This window comes from Neoarius graeffei, chromosome 3, assembly GCF_027579695.1.
Source record: "Neoarius graeffei isolate fNeoGra1 chromosome 3, fNeoGra1.pri, whole genome shotgun sequence".
Lineage (NCBI taxonomy): Eukaryota > Metazoa > Chordata > Actinopteri > Siluriformes > Ariidae > Neoarius > Neoarius graeffei.
Genome location: NC_083571.1, coordinates 116836205 through 116853905, shown reverse-complemented (window position 1 = coordinate 116853905; position 17701 = coordinate 116836205). Strand labels below are relative to the sequence as shown.

General features: G+C 40.9%; 1 protein-coding gene across 2 annotated transcripts in view; it reads right to left on the bottom strand.

The window, feature by feature from the left end:
- Positions 1-17701, bottom strand: part of otofa (otoferlin a) — a 238015-nt gene that overhangs the window by 132491 nt on the left and 87823 nt on the right. For both annotated transcript variants that reach the window (XM_060917975.1, XM_060917976.1), the window contains exon 5: positions 1805-2001. In XM_060917975.1, coding sequence (XP_060773958.1) covers positions 1805-2001 — 197 coding nt within the window. The remainder of the gene's footprint in view (positions 1-1804; positions 2002-17701) is intronic.

The window sequence follows — 17701 nt, the reverse complement described above, 5'->3', positions numbered from 1 at the left end:
AATGGTGGCGCGCATCAATTCAGATATATCACTTTGTTATCAAGTATTTAAAAGAAGCAGAAATAGCTAAATAAAAGAATATAATTTTTTTCCACACCAATATCTCCTGTTCCACACTCCAGTCCAGATGGTGGCGGTAATGCACCTTTAAGTTGGTTTGCTAACCGCCAAATAACCCTAACGGAGAAGAAAATAGCGTAGCGTGTTTTAGGGCCTCTGCATGCTCTTGCGACAAGGCTTTCGCAGATTGCTTTTCACAGACAGTTGTAATTTATCGTTGAGCGGGGAGTAATAGGCGTGCGCGATGTTATTCACCGCCACAACGCAAGGGGGCGTGAAGTCGCGAAATCGCTAGGAGTAGTTGGTGGGTGTGGTTAGTGGAGTGTTTATCCTCCGGTTACTTATAATGACTAGAACTGGAGTCGTATAGATGTACGTACTTCCTCACTTCCTCGATCAACCGCTCTTCGTGCTGCTCCATCTTCGCTCGTGTTTTTAAAAATGGCGGTCGTGAAACCAAACCAAACCGGGAAAGCAGGGAAGCGGAAGTGCGTGTACAGCGGATGTAGAGTGGACCAATCAGAGCCCTATTGTCTGCAACGCTGTCTGCGAGGCTGTCTGCGGTGGTCACAATTTTTGGGAGGTGCGCGCAGAGCGTCTGCGAAGGGGGGGGGCTTCGCAGACGCCATCTGCGACGCCATCTGCGAGGACTGGGTTGTCAGCATAAATTGGCCTTTACTGAACCAACTGAGGATGAAATAAAAACTCTACTCGAAAACAAAACCCCAAAAAATACAAAAAAAAGCAACAAAATATGGAATAAAAGTATTTGATGGTAAGAACGTATAATTTTTTTTCAAGAATTATTATTGTCACATTTTTCACAAATTCATCTCATCTCATCTCATTATCTCTAGCCGCTTTATCCTGTTCTACAGGGTCGCAGGCGAGCTGGATCCTATCCCAGCTGACTACGGGCGAAAGGCGGGGTACACCCTGGACAAGTCGCCAGGTCATCACAGGGCTGACACATAGACACAGACAACCATTCACACTCACATTCACACCTACGGTCAATTTAGAGTCACCAGTTAACCTAACCTGCATGTCTTTGGACTGTGGGGGAAACCGGAGCACCCAGAGGAAACCCACACGGACACGGGGAGAACATGCAAACTCCACACAGAAAGGCCCTTGCCGGCCCCGGGGCTCGAACCCAGGACCTTCTTGCTGTGAGGCGACAGCACTAACCACTACACCACCGTGCCACCCGGTTTGTTTACATTCTAAGTGGAAATTATTTTATCAAACATTTTGTATAAAGTTTTTATTTATCGAATTTGCAAAAAATAAAAATGCTTTTTTTCTCAAAATCCAGTGATTGTGGATAGAATAAAACAGTTATTCCACTCAATCTTGTCGTACATGGATTATAGCTATCAGCTTATGCGTGACTCAATTTCGTGGAATAAGCGTTAGAGCAAAAATAAATAATTTTAGATCATGTCTTTGTTTGGGGGAAAATACCAAAGAACAGAATTAATTTCATGCTGTTCAAAGATGATTTATGTTGCTGAGTGTCGGTTTGTGCTGGTTTCGCTGGTCTGGTTGACTAGTAAAATCTTCCTGGTTTCTTGCTTGTAACCAGCATGCATTATGCTCCTCCAGCGAAAGTACAGAGTACTAAATTATTTTTTGTCAACTGAAAATCATGCTTCCCTGTGTCAGAATGCACCGGTCACCACTGATATTTATCATCAAACAGGAGTTAAAAAGAAAATGTTGATTCTGAGGAGTCACTCACTTCCTTAAAGTGGGGAGGCTGGGGGTCGATCGTCCCGGTGATGTTCCTGAGCTCTGGCTGTGTACCGAGAGGAGGCTCTCTGTCTCAAACTGGAACATTCCATCATGGTCATCCGGAATATCAAGGAATTCCCCATCACTCCACACTCTTACACTCCCATCCTTCGGCTGGTACCTGATCTCTATGGAGATACTCGTCTGAAAGAGTAGATTAATTAGGAATTTAATTAATCAAATTAACAACAATGAAATATATAATTATCAGCTTTAAGTCTATCACACACATTCTTATCTATACAAATATCCTCATTGTCAGATATTGTCCAACTGATTTGATTATTTTAGTCGCTTTTCGAGACATGTCAGTGATATTGCAGGCAGATACTGCCTCTTGCCATGGGGAGAAAAAAAGTTTTTGACAGCTGGTACTTGCTGTATTTTTATTTATTTATTTTTACAGATACTCCTTTCCTAGTGCATGTCTTCACTTAGTGCAAAAAGCCAGATCCTTCCTAAGGATCTCTGAAAAGCTTCCTTGGCATGGGTCGTATAATTTCATATCTATATGACCTCCATTAGGAGCTTATTATCAGGAAAAAAAAATCAAGAGTGTGATCCTAAAGACTAATTAAAAGATCTATTATTATGTCAACGACAGGTTGTGGAGGTGAGGGCGTGGCCGAGTGCTGGTTTGTGAATGGAGGATGGAGGTATAAAGCCACTTTATATTCGCATACAGTACCAGTCAAAAGTTTGTATACCCCTACGACTCATTCATAGGTTTTCTGTATTTTGTATTTTCTACATTCTAGAACAATACTGAAGACATCAGAACTATCAAATAACATTTGGAACATAGATAGAATTATGTGGTAAACAAAAAAAGTGTTAAAAACAAAAACGTTTCATATTTTAGATTCTTTAAAGTATCCAGCATTTACCTTGATGATGCTTTGCACACTGTTGTCAATATCTTAACCAGCTTCATGAGGGAGTCACCTGGAATACTTTTCAATTAACAGGTATGTCTCATCAAAAGGTAATTAGTGCAATTTCTTGCCTTCTTAATGCGTTTGAGATCAAACAGTAAATAATAAATAATACAGGAAATAGTCCTATTCCACAGCACAACTGTAGTGATCAATATTATGTCAAAAGAGAAACAACAGTCCATCATTGCTTTAAGACATGAAGAGTCTTTTATTTAATAAAAAAAATTACAACCCCGATTCCAAAAAAGTTGGGACAAAGTACAAATTGTAAATAAAAACGGAATGCAATGATGTGGCAGTTTCAAAATTCCATATTTTATTCAGAATAGAACATAGATGACATATCAAATGTTTAAACTGAGAAAATGTATCATTTAAAGAGAAAAATTAGGTGATTTTAAATTTCATGACAACAACACATCTCAAAAAAGTTGGGACAAGGCCATGTTTCCCACTGTGAGACATCCCCTTTTCTCTTTACAACAGTCTGTAAACGTCTGGGGACTGAGGAGACAAGTTGCTCAAGTTTAGGGATAGGAATGTTAACCCATTCTTGTCTAATGTAGGATTCTAGTTGCTCAACTGTCTTAGGTCTTTTTTGTCGTATCTTCCGTTTTATGATGCGCCAAATGTTTTCTATGGGTGAAAGATCTGGACTGCAGGCTGGCCAGTTCAGTACCCGGACCCTTCTTTTACGCAGCCATGATGCTGTAATTGATGCAGTATGTGGTTTGGCATTGTCATGTTGGAAAATGCAAGGTCTTCCCTGAAAGAGACGTCGTCTGGATGGGAGCATATGTTGCTCTAGAACCTGGATATACCTTTCAGCATTGATGGTGTCTTTCCAGATGTGTAAGCTGCCCATGCCACACGCACTAATGCAACCCCATACCATCAGAGATGCAGGCTTCTGAACTGAGCGCTGATAACAACTTGGGTCGTCCTTCTCCTCTTTAGTCCGAATGACACGGCGTCCCTGATTTCCATAAAGAACTTCACATTTTGATTCGTCTGACCACAGAACAGTTTTCCACTTTGCCACAGTCCATTTTAAATGAGCCTTGGCCCAGAGAAGACGTCTGTGCTTCTGGATCATGTTTAGATACGGCTTCTTCTTTGAACGATAGAGTTTTAGCTGGCAATGGCGGATGGCACGGTGAATTGTGTTCACAGATAATGTTCTCTGGAAATATTCCTGAGCCCATTTTGTGATTTCCAATACAGAAGCATGCCTGTATGTGATGCAGTGCCGTCTAATGACCCGAAGATCACGGGCACCCAGTATGGTTTTCCGGCCTTGACCCTTACGCACAGAGATTCTTCCAGATTATCTGAATCTTTTGATGATATTATGCACTGTAGATGATGATATGTTCAAACTCTTTGCAGTTTTACACTGTCAGACTCCTTTCTGATATTGCTCCACTATTTGACGGCGCAGAATTAGGGGGATTGGTGATCCTCTTCCCATCTTTACTTCTGAGAGCCGCTGCCACTCCAAGATGCTCTTTTTATACCCAGTCATGTTAATGACCTATTGCCAATTGACCTAATGAGTTGCAATTTGGTCCTCCAGCTGTTCCTTTTTTGTACCTTTAACTTTTCCAGCCTCTCATTGCCCCTGTCCCAACTTTTTTGAGATGTGAAGCTGTCATGACATTTCAAATGAGCCAATATTTGGCATGAAATTTCAAAATGTCTCACTTTTGACATTTGATATGTTGTCTATGTTCTATTGTGAATACAATATCAGTTTTTGAGATTTGTAAATTATTGCATTCTGTTTTTATTTACAATTTGTACTTTGTCCCAACTTTTTTGGAATCGGGGTTGTAAGTAAAAATATTGAATTAGAAGTTAGGTGTGTCCAAACTTTTGACTGGTACTGTACGTCATGCAATGATTAGTTTTCTAGAAATAAATGAATGAACAGATGTATCACTGTAACTTCCTTAATAATCTAATGGTAGATGCTGATCGATAATAATCATGATCATATGCCCATGTGTGACACAATCATGCAGGTTCAGAGACAAATCAGCCTTGCAGAAACTTGTCCTTCCGACATTAATTTAATTCCCCTTCAGATAAAGAAATATGAAAAAGTTATTACAGAGCGTAAAGTGAAGATCATTGCATGCGGATTGGGCAATTGTCTCCATCTGTTGTATTTACTGGGGACAGGTGGATATAATCACAAACACCTTTTCTTTATACATTTTTGAAAAGTCAAAGTCAGTGGCAAACAATGTCATCGAAATACATACTAAATACATGCTCTCATCTAACAAGGAAACTCGCAAGCCTAGTGTTACTGAACAATCATCAGTTGTATAACACTTGTCACCTAAATGTCAGTAGATGCATATATATATATATATATATATATATATATATATATATATATATATATATATATATATATATATCACAGAATGTCTCTGGTATTGCTCACTGCTTGCTAGCTAAGGGGAGCAAGATTGAAATTCAGCTAGCTAGAATCCTCACACATGAGTTTCAACCATCAAACTCAGGCCCTGTCCACACGACAACGGATTCAGGTGAATCTGATAAAATTGTTTATTGTTTCGGCCTGGCGTCCACACGGCACCGGCGTTTTGGGTGCCCCAAAACGAAATCTTTTGAGAACGGGTTCCAGAGTGGAAAGATCTGGCAACGGTGCCGTTGCGAAGTCCTCTGGATGAGTAGAACGGATTTGTTTACGATGATGTCACAACCACATGACTGTGAGTGCTTCACGCCGGGTAGAAGTGTAACGAACTCGATGCAAGTTGTCAACAAATCCTATAACTTGGTTCATGAAACGCACTTACAAAATATTTCACTGTGAATATTTATTGTGTAATGGTGCAAAGTGAGAGAGAGAGAGAGAGAGAGAGAGAGAGAGAGAGAATAACCCTTAGGGCAGAGTCAATCCCGCCAGCAAAAACAGGGGAAAAAAGGAGCGATCTCACCTCTTCAGATGTTGGTTTAAGTCCGACAATACATTCCTCAAAAAGAGCGTAGAAGAACAAATTAATCCATCAACATGTAGCATTCAATTTATTCCGGACCATTAAAGACGCCGCCTTCCGTGTAGAATCATACGTCATCCTCGCCACCATATTGGATAGGTCAAAGCGGAGAATAAAGATGCCTCATTCATGTGCTGCGTTTAACTGTACCAACAGGTTTACCGTCCAAACGAGATCACAGGGGATTACCTTTCACAGGTGAGACTGGAAAAATACTTTTCATTGTATTTGGTCATTATAACGTAACTTTACGAACAGATTTTCCTGACTTTGTGGCTAATATGAAGTCTCGCACATAATAGTTTATGTGCATGCGTCCTTATTTCTTCTATTGTCCTGGTGTCTCCGATGGGACCGTCTTACAGCGCCCCTAGAGGTGTGGCATGTGTATTGCATCGTTTTCAGCAAGCATTGCGTTGCCATATGTACCTGATATTTTACTGATCCGTTGCCCATGTGGACGCAATATTTTTTTAATAACATCTCGTTGCCGTTGTCGTGTGGATGTAGCCTCAGTCAGTCAGTCAGTCAGAAAATGCCTCTTCTAAATGCTAAGCTGTTCAGCAAACAAAGAGGCCAATATCAAGTCAAGTCAAGTTTATTTGTATAGCGCTTTTACCAATAAACATTGTCGCAAAGCAGCTTTACAGATTTGAATGACTTGAAACGTGAGCTAATTTTATCCCTAATCTATCCCCAATGAGCACGTCTGTCTGAGGACTGCAGATCACAAGCAGCATACCTTAAAGTTGAAACAGGCTAATTTGTTGTGATTTCTTTCTAATATTTTCACACATCTTGTTACCCAGGTAGCGAAAATAAGCAAACATTTTCGAGAGGGGTTTTAAGTCATACTTAAGTCGTGTTCATAACCATTGCTAACACTGGATAACATGAACTAACCAGACAGAAGATAATACTAAAGCTGTGCACCATTATTTTTCCAAATCTGTTCATTACTTTTTGAGTTACATTGGGAACAGATAAAAAAAAATCCTGGATTCACATACATACCCAGATTTGCATGAACATCGAATCAATTGTTCTTTGGCCGATGGTCCACTTTTCCTCAAAATTTCAACAAAATCTGTTTAGTACTCTTTGAGTTATGTTAGAACAGACAAACAAATGGAGGTGAAAAAATAACCTCCTCCAACAAAGATGGCAGAAGTAATCACTGCAAACGCTAGCTAGCTGATTAGCAATTGAAAATGCATTTAAAAAGAAAATACTAGGCAAAAAAAAGCAAGGAAACAGGAAGAATAAGAACCTGCATAATCAGATATGCTAGTAAACAGACCAGGAAAGACACGAGAATCAATAGAAATACAAGTTAAAACTCTATAAGACTATAAAAACTCTAATGAATATACAGTGCCTTGCAAAAGTATTCATCCCCCTTGGTGTTTGTCCTGTTTTGTCGCATTACAAGCTGGAATTAAAATGGATTTTTTGGGGGGGTTAGCACCATTTGATTTACACAACATGCCGACCACTTTAAAGGTGTACATTGTTTTATTATTATTATTATTATTATTATTATTATTATTATTATTATTATTATTGTTGTTGTTGTTGTTGTTGTTGTTGTGACACAAACAATAATTAAGATGAAAAACACCCCAGACATCTGGAGTGTGCATAAGTATTCACCCCCTTTCGTATGAAACCCCTACTCCAACCAATTCACTTCAGAAGTCTCATAATTAGTTGATTAAGATCCACCTGTGTGCAAAGTGTCACATGATCTGTCACATGATGTCTGTATAAATCAACCTGTCCTGGAAGGACCCTGACTCTGCAACACTACTAAGCAAGCAACATGAAAACCAAGGAGCCTCCAAACAGGTCAGAGACAAAGTTGTGGAGAAGTACAGATCAGGGTTGGGTTATAAAAAAATATCCCAAACTTTGAATATCCCACGGAACGCCATTAAATCCATGATAGCAAAATGGAAAGCATATGGCACCACTACAAACCTGACAAGAGAAGGGCACTGACCAAAACTCACAGACCGGGCAAGGACAGCATTAATCAGAGATACAACAAAGACACCAACAATAACACTGAAGGAGCTGCAAAGCTCCACAGCAGAGATGGGAATATCTGATCATAGGACCACTTTAAGCCAAACACTCCACAGAGCGGGGCTTTATGAAAGAGTAACCAGGAAAAAAAGGCATTGCTTAAAGAAAAGAGTTTGCCCAACAGCACGTGGCAGACTCCCCAAACACATGGAAGAAGATTCTCTGGTCAAATGAGACTAAAATTGGTATTTTTGGCCATCATAGGAAATGCCATGTGTGGCACAAACCCAACACCCTGAGAGCACCATTCCTACAGTGAAGCATGGTGGTGGCAGCATCATGCTGTGGGGATGTTTTTCATCTGCAGAGACAGGAAAGCTGGTCAGGACTGAAGGAAAGATGGATGGCACTAAATACAGGGCAATTCTGGAGAAAAACCTGTTTGAGTTGGCCAGAAGCTTGAGACTGGGATGATGGTTCATGTTCCAGCAGGACAATGACCCTAAACATACTGCTAAAGCTACACTGGAGTGGTTTAAAAGGAAACATTTAAACGTCTTGGAATGGCCTCGTCAAAGCCCAGACCTCAATTCAATTGATAATCTGTGGCATAACTTGAAGATTGCTGTACACCAACGCAACCCATCTAACTTGAAGGAGTTGGAGCAGTTTTGCCTTGAGGAATGGGCAGAATTCCCAGTGGCTAGATGTTCTAAGCTAATAGAGACACACCCCCAAGAGACTCGTAGCTGTAACTGCAGCAAAAGGTGGCTCTACAAAGTATTGACTTTGGGGGGGAATATCTATGCACACTCCAGATTTCTGCTTTTTCATCTTAATTATTTGTGTCACAATAAAACAACAATTTTGACCTTTAAATTGGTAGGCATATTGTGTAAATCAAATGGTGCTAACCCCCCCAAATCCATTTTAATTCCAGCTTGTAATGCAACAAAAGAGGACAAACACCAAGGGGGATGAATACTTTTGCAAGACACTATATTCATGCCAAGTACTAATAAGAAGCCAGTAATGGTGTGTGTGTGTGAAACAGAAATGTGCCACAAAAGTCTTTTCTTATCTATATGCCAACTTAAAAATCATACTTCATGATTAACTAACAGCAACATTTCATGTTAACTAAAGTGTCCCTAATGTAGTCTAAAGTATCATTTTGGCAAGTGAGAGGTGGCTAAATATATCCTGCTAGAATGACTGAACTGGCATTGACATGCTGGCATCAGTTACCTCCTCCACTTATGTTTACATACTCCTGAGTGGAGGAACAAGAAAGCGTTTAGACTCTGTAATCTACCTCTCAGGAGACTGACTCGTAGGGAACCAGAGATGTGGCCTGATGTCCTGACTGGGAGTTTACCACAGCCCCTGATTTTAAACTCCATCCCTGTAGGATTTTCACACTGCCATCAAGAAAGTCGCGTATTTTATTGCTTCAATGCTGGGATGATATTAAAGGTAGACTGCCTTTCAGATTTTTCAGGTATAGGTCATAAAAAGAATTTTCCCGACACCCAATTGTTTTTGTTTAGTGGACCAAAAGTTACTGAATTCAAATGACAGACTTCCAATTTTATTAGATTTTTTTAAATAGAACAATTAATGAATTTATTGCCACGTGGCTCTAAATTCTCCACTACTCTTTCTTGTTTACCCATGACCCAATTCAAGATACTACGTCATGCATTACATGGTGGGCTTTCCCCGTTCACGCAAGGCATTGTGGGATACAAATTTGAAACAGGAAAGAAAAATGGAGGACGTGAGTGTGCGAATGAAACGTGAAAGACCGACTACAGTAACAGAAAGAAAGCGAGAAGAAAAGACATTATGTTATATACGAAGGAAAGGAAACGCAGGACCAAACTAATAAATATGGGCGCTCAGCGAGCACCTCGGTGTGATCAGCTGTTCGTTTAGCGACAGAATGATGGAACTGTCAGTGCACGCTCAAAGGGAAACCTGTAGATGGCAGTAATGCAACACTGTGGATGCCAGCTGCTGTAAATCCCAAAAGAAGAAGGTAAACCTGCGCATGCGCACACGGACTTCCTCTGTCTGCTTGACTGCGCCAAGCGAGCGATTTCATGCACATTATTTGCTTTAATCCCTTCAAATTAAATAACTTCCCAGCCACAGAATGGCCTGATATTTTGTGAGATATTACAGAAATAAACAGATATCACAATCACCACATTTCAGACGGAACTAAATTTCACTGATTTTATGAAATCGAAAGGTCGTCTAGCTTTAATGATTATGATTAAAATGTATGTATTTCTACAGAGTTGTTGCAGCACCTATTTTCATTCCAGTGCAAGTGTATGTAACTGGTAAACACTGAGGCACTGCAATTTTGGATGGGTATGAGGCAATTGTTTTGCGATTACCTCTTTTGGGGTCATAATATAATGAGCGGTGCTGATATGGATAAAGTGGGGTGTGATATTCAAACTCTGCAGACACACTGGACTAATTTTGGTCAAAAATGTTCATGTGATACTGCCTCCCAAGATCTTCCCTTTTAAGGCAGACACAAAGATAAGATGGTATTTTTGATCCTGGGATTGAGATGCTCGCCTCTTCTGCCCCTCGGACCTGCTTGATCCATCCTGGTGCCCTGTGTCTGGTCGGAGTTTTATCGCACCGCTCCTGTGAAGGACGGCCCCATGAGGACAGTTGAGGGTTATACCTGTTAAAACTGTTAATATTATAGTCAGGCTGTCTGTTGTTGCCCAAATGAGGATGGGTTCCCTTTTGAGTCTGGTTCCTCTCGAGGTTTCTTCCTCATGTCGTCTGAGGGAGTTTTTCCTTGCCACCGTCGCCACAGGCTTCATCATTGGGGATAGATTAGGGATAAAATTAGCTCATGTTTTAAGTCGTTCAAATTCTGTAAAGCTGCTTTGCGACAATGTTTATTGTTAAAAGCGCTATACAAATAAACTTGATTTGATTTGATATTTTATTAACATCAAGATCAAGTACAGCTTTAAGTCCTGTCCTGTTTCTTACAACCCTGTTTTGTGGATATTCACTACTTATCACCCTACGTCAAAACAAATAGTTTACATCACCCAAATACTAATTAAATATTATGATTTAATTATTTTATTTGTAACAAATAAGAATGTTCTACTCAGTTGTGCACACTAAAGGCCAGTTCACACTGAAAACCTTATGATGCCTCTTTTAGACTCGCACAAGCTTTTTATTTCAACCAGCATTTAAACCCATACCAGATATAGTACCAGCTGTTGCATTTTTAATCACATGTAATTGAAGAGTTATATTCTATAGAAACCCATCCTATTCCATTACAACTCAACATACCCCTGATAAAACAGCCATTTGTTTACATAATAGCGTATTAATAGCATTCTCTGTCCAAATTGCACTTTCACTTTTCCTTGCATGACCTCTATTTGGACTATGTTTAGGATGATTTTCAAAAGATGATCTCAGAAATCATTGAATGGTCCAATAACTTTACAAACTTGTACATATACTCACTGCTCATTCACACAGTCATCTAATCAGTAAATCAACGCAATGCATAAAATCTTTTTTTTTTTTAATATGTGATTACTGTGAATTTGACCCTGGGATGTTTGTTGGTGCTAGACTGGCTTAGAGTTTATTAAGAGTTTGTTAATCTCCTAGAATTTTCATGCACAACAGTCTATAGGGCTTACAGAGAATGGTTAAAAAAAACATCCAGTGAGTGGTAATTCTGCAGGAGGAAATGAGTTGCTGATGAAAGAAGCCAGAGGAAAATAGCCAGACTGGTTCAAGCTGACAGGAAGGCTACAGTAAATCAAACGAGACCAACAATGATGGCGTAGCTCACTCTGACCCCATCTAGTCCAGAAGGAACAATCTAAAGTGGGCCACCTTGCACAATAAACGTTGCAAGCTATATACACTATATACAAGCTATATATAGAAGCAATAGCCACCCTAGGAATACCTACAGTGGTGCTTGAAAGTTTGTGAACCCTTTAGAATTTTCTATATTTTTGCATAAATTTGACCTAAAGCATCATCAGATTTTCACACAAGTCCTAAAAGTAGATAAAGAGAATCCAGTTAAATAAATGAGACAAAAATATTATACTTAGTCATTTATTTATTGAGGAAAATGATCCAATATTACATATCTGTGAGTGGCAAAAGTATGTGAACATTTGCTTTCAGTATCTGGTGTGATCCCCTTGTGCAGCAATAACTGCAACTAAACATTTCCAGTAACTGTTGATCAGTCCTGCACACCGGCTTGGAGGAATTTTAGCCCGTTCCGCCGTACAGAACAGCTTCAACTCTGGGATGTTGGTGGGTTTCCTCAGATGAACTGCTCACTTCAGGTCCTTCCACAACACTTCCATTGGATTAAGGCCTCTGCATGCTCTTGCGACAAGGCTTTCGCAGATAGCTTTTCGCAGACAGTTGTAATTTATTGTTGAGCGGGGAGTTATAGGCGTGCGCGATGTTATTCACCGCCACAACGCAAGGGGGCGCGAAGTCGCTAGGAGTAGTTGGTGGGTGTGGTTAGTGGAGTGTTTATCCTCCGGTTACTTATAATGACTAGAACTTTTTTTTTTTATAATGACTAGAACTGGAGTCGTATAGATGTACGTACGTCCTCAATCAACCGCTCTTCATGCTGCTCCATCTTCGCTCGTGTTTTTAAAAATGCCGGTCGTGAAAACAAAACAAACCGGGAAAGTAGTGAAGCGGAAGTGCGTGTACAGCGGATGTAGAGTGGATCAATCGGAGCCCTCTTGTCTGCGGCGCTGTTTGCGAGGCTTCTGCGGTGGTCACAATTTTTGGGAGGTGCGCGCAGAGCGTCTGCGAAGGTGGGGGGGGCTACGCAGACACTGTCTGCGACACCGTCTGCGAGGACTGGGTTGTCAGCATAAATTGGCCTTTAAGGTCAGGACTTTGACTTGGCCATTCCAAAACATTAACTTTATTCTTCTTTAACCATTCTTTGGAAGAACGACTTGTGTGCTTAGGGTCATTGTCTTGCTGCATGACCCACCTTATCTTGAGATTCAGTTCATGGACAGATGTCCTGACATTTTCCTTTAGAATTCACTGGTATAATTCAGAATTCATTGTTCCATCAATGATGGCAAGCCGTCCTGGCCCAGATGCAGCAAAACAGGCCCAAACCATGATACTACCACCACCATGTTTCACAGATGGGATAAGGTTCTTATGCTGGAATGCAGTGTTTTCCTTTCTCCAAACAGAACACTTCTCATTTAAACCAAAAATGAAACATTTTTTCCAATAGCCTTCTGGCTTGTCCACGTGATCTTTAGCAAACTGCAGACGAGCAGCAATGTTCTTTTTGGAGAGCAGTGGCTTTCTCCTTGCAACCCTGCCATGCACACCATTGTTGTTCAGTGTTCGCCTGATGGTGGACTCATGAATATTAACATTAGCCAATGTGAGAGAAGCCTTCAGTTGCTTAGACGCTCCCCTGTGGTCCTTTCTAACCTCGCCGACTATTACACACCTTGCTCTTGGAGTGATTGTTGTTGGTCAACCACACCTGGGGAGGGTAACAAGGTTCTTGAATTTCCTCCATTTGTACACAGTCTTTCTGACTGTAGATTGGTGGAGTCCATATCTTTAGAGATGGTTTTGTAACCTTTTCCAGCCTGATGAGCATCAACGCTTTTTCTGAGGTCCTCAGAAATCTCCTTTGTTCATGCCATGATACACTTCCACAAACATGTGTTGTGAAGATCAGACTTTGATAGATCCCTGTTCTTTAAATAAAACAGGGTACCCACTCACACCTGATTGTCATCCCATTGATTGAAAACACCTGACTCTAATTTCATCTTCAAATTAACTGCTAATCCTAGAGGTTCACATACTTTTGCCACTCACAGATATGTAATATTGGATCATTTTCCTCAATCAGTAAATGACCAAGTATAATATTTTTGTCTCATTTGTTTAACTGGGTTCTCTTTATCTACTTTTAGGACTTGTGTGAAAATCTGATGATGTTTTAGGTCATATTTATGCAGAAATATAGAAAATTCTAAAGGGTTCACAAACTTTCAAGCACCACTGTACCTCTTTACCAGAAAGAATCCAAAACAGCAAGGAATTGACCGAGAAGAAGCAATTTTTGTTGAACTGCTCATTAAGGCTTAATTAGTCAATAACTTCATTAATAATTGTAATTAAGCAAATCTGGGTAGAAGTTATATGCACCCTAGGTTTCCATAGCTTCATGCCAGAAAGAATCAAAATTGGTGAACAATTGAGGGAGAAGAAGCAATTTGTGTGGAAATTGCTCATTAGGGATAGATTAATTACTCCATATCTTCATTATTAATTGCAGTTATGCAAATTTGGGTAGAAACCATTTGTACCCCAGGCAGACCTACCTTCCTGCCAAAAATGATAAAAGTTGGTGAAGAATTGAGAGAAAAGAAGCGATTTTCATGAAATGTGGATGACAACGGACAGACAACAGACAGCACATGATGGCATAAGCTCATCACCTGTCAGCTGGATGAGCTAATAAATGCACTTTACACCCATGGTGAGACCATGAGCTGGCCTAGTGGTTAGCGTGTCCACCTCTCGATCAGGACATACCAAAGACCATCATAAAAATGGTAGCTATTGCCTTCTGGTGAGGCACACCACAACACAGATGTGACTAGGGAGTCAAACCCTCATGGTTACCAGAGGACCAGCCCCTACTGTAACCCTCACTATGTAATAGGCAAGAGGCCAAGGGCTACTGAGATGGGGATCGGCGCCATCCAATGTGCCTTAAGGGCTTGGTTAGTACTAGGACAGGAGACTGCCTGGGAAGACCAGGTCCTGGCACAGGAGGGACTTTGACTTTGACACCCATGGTGAGTAGGAAATAATCAACATGTCAAACCTTGAAGCGGATGAGCTGAAACATCAGACAACCACATCGGGTTCCATTCCTGTCAGCCTGTCAGCCCCAAGCTACTGTAGGTACAGACTCACTGAAACAGAATACACAAGTCTTTTTCTGGTCTTTAACTGTCCAGTGTCTGTGACCCCTCTCATCAATTAGATATTTCTGCTGCAGAATATTTGCACACTGGATGTTTGTTGTTGTTGCTGTTGCTGTTCTTCTTGTTTGCACTGTTCTGCATAAATTCTAGTGACTCTTGTGTGTGAAAATCTCAGGAGCTCAACAGTACTCAAAGTAGCCTCTGAACCAACATGTTCAGTCATGTTCATTCCCATTTCTGATGATTTGCATTGTGACTGGTTCATCAGTCCACATACTGTTTTAATTACAGCTCCAGGCTGGTTTAATTTTTAAGAAGAAGAAACCTTTATTCGTCACATGTACACTTCAAGCACAGTGAAATTCATCCTCTGCATTTAACCCATCTGAAGCAGTGAGCACATGCACATACTCACAGCAGTGGGCAGCCACACCAGAATGCCCAGGGAGCAGTTAGGGGTCAGGTACCTTGCTCAAGGGCACCTCAGCCCAAGGCTGCTCCACGTCAACCTAACTACATGTCTTTGGATTGTGGGGAACCCGGAAGAAACCCACGCAGACACAGGGAGAACATGCAAACTCCACACAGAAAGGCCCTCGCCGGCCGCTGGGTTCGAACCTGGAACCTTCTTGCTGTGAGGCGACCATGCTAACCACTACACCACCTTGCCGTTTTATTGTGTTTATATCAGGAACCACCCCGACTTGGTCTAGTGGCTAGTGTGGCCACCTCTCAACCAGGAGATCGAAAGTTCTACTAGAGTTCTACTTGTGGTTGGGTCATACCAAAGACCATTGTAAAAATAGTACTTACTGCCATCTGGCAAGGCATGCCACAATACAGATGTGAATAGGGAGTCAAACCAGAGGACCAGCCCTCCACTGTATCCTTAGCTATGTAATAGGCAAGAGGTTGAGGGCATAGAAACAGAGATTGACGCTGCCTTAAATGCTTGGATGGGAGACTGCCTGGGAAAACCAGGTGCTGGCACAGGACGGTTCCTATATCAGGAACCATTCTGATACAAAATATGTGCTCTTTGTGCATAAACATGGTATGCTTCTAGTAAATTATGAAGCTGTCGTGAGTAATCTCTGTGTCAATAATGTATATATACACTCACCAGCCACTTTAACAGGAACTTGTTGTTGATTCTAACATACGTGTTCTTGGCTGCAGGAATGGGACCAAATGTTGTTGCATGCTGAGATGCTTTCCTGCTCACCATGGCTGTAAAGAGTGATTATATGAGTTGATATATCCTTCCTGGTGGCACAGTGGTGTAGTGGTTAACACTGTCGCCTCACAGCAAGAAGGTTCTGGATTCGTGCCCAGTGGCTGACGGAGGCCTTTCTGTATGGAGTTTGCATGTTCTCCCCGTGTCTGTGTGGGTTTCCTCCGGGTGCTCCGGTTTCCCCCACAGTCCAAAGACATGCAGGTTAGGTTAACTGGTGGCTCTATTGACCGTAGGTGTGAATGTGAGTGTGAATGGTTGTGTGTCTCTTTGTGTTAGCCCTGCGATGACCTGGCGACTTGTCCAGGGTGAACCCCGGCTCTCGCTCACAGTCAGCTGGGATAGGCTCCAGCTCGCCCACAATCCTGCACAGGATAAGCGGTTACATATAATGGATGGATATATCCTTCCTGGCAAAAAAGCTCCAACCAATCTATCCATTTTCCTCTGACCTCTCTTATCAACAAGGTGTTTGTTTCCACTGACAGAACTGTCACTCACTCATTTGATGGATGTTTTTTTATGTTTTTTTGTTTTCCACACCATTCTGTGTAAACTCTAGAGACTGTTGTGTGTGAAAACCCCAGGAGATCAGCAGTTTCTGAAATACTCAAACCAAAATTACTCATCTGGCTCAAACCAACACCCATACCACAGTGAAAAAAAGTCACACTTTGAGATCACAATTTTTCCCATTCTGATGTTTGAACATTGTGAACATGAACTGAAGCTCTCGATTTGTATCTGCATGATTTTATGTATCAAGGGATCGACTCATTAGAGAACTGCATCAAACAGCAGGTGGATGAGTGTTCTTAATAAAGTGGCCAGTGAGTGTATATGTAATGTATATTCAAACGTATTTGCCCCATATTACCAGCATTTGTCATTAAGATACCAAAACTGTTCAATGACACGAATATCTGAACAGGACACCACACTGTGAATGAGAATATTCCTTTATCTAGTTATCTCTCCACATAAAGTGAGTGGGTACTGTAAGGTTTTATTCGTTTGTAAGGATAAATAATTGTAAGTATTTATTCTTGACCAAGAAGGCAGTAATTTATTTTGTGACAAAATTGTAAGGATTTATTCTTAATATTGTTCTGTTCTGTTCTGTTCTGTTCTGTTCTATTTTACTATTTCAGCTAAAAGGCATTGAATTCTTCTGTGACCTTCTGTTTCCTGTGTAACTGTGTACCAAGTTACTGTGTGACCTTCTGTCTAAGCTAGACACATTGCTCGAGACGTAATATTGATATCTTTTGGAACATTCTATCAGAACTGTGCTATCTCTGACCTAAGGTCGTGCGTAAATGTTGATATCTGTTAGAACCAGGGCTTTGAACCGGAATTTTTTTCCTATTGGTTCGTTCCGAACAGAAACGGAATTTTAACGTTTCCGGTTTTGGGTTCCACCATTAAATAGACGTTCCCGAACCGGTTAGAACAAAAAAAATTTCGTTCCTGGAACGGTTAATTACGTTCCCTGTCAGCTGTTTAACAAATGGCTATAAAATGATGTCTCTGTCTCATCCAGCTTAAGCCAAATGTAGGCTAATTCTA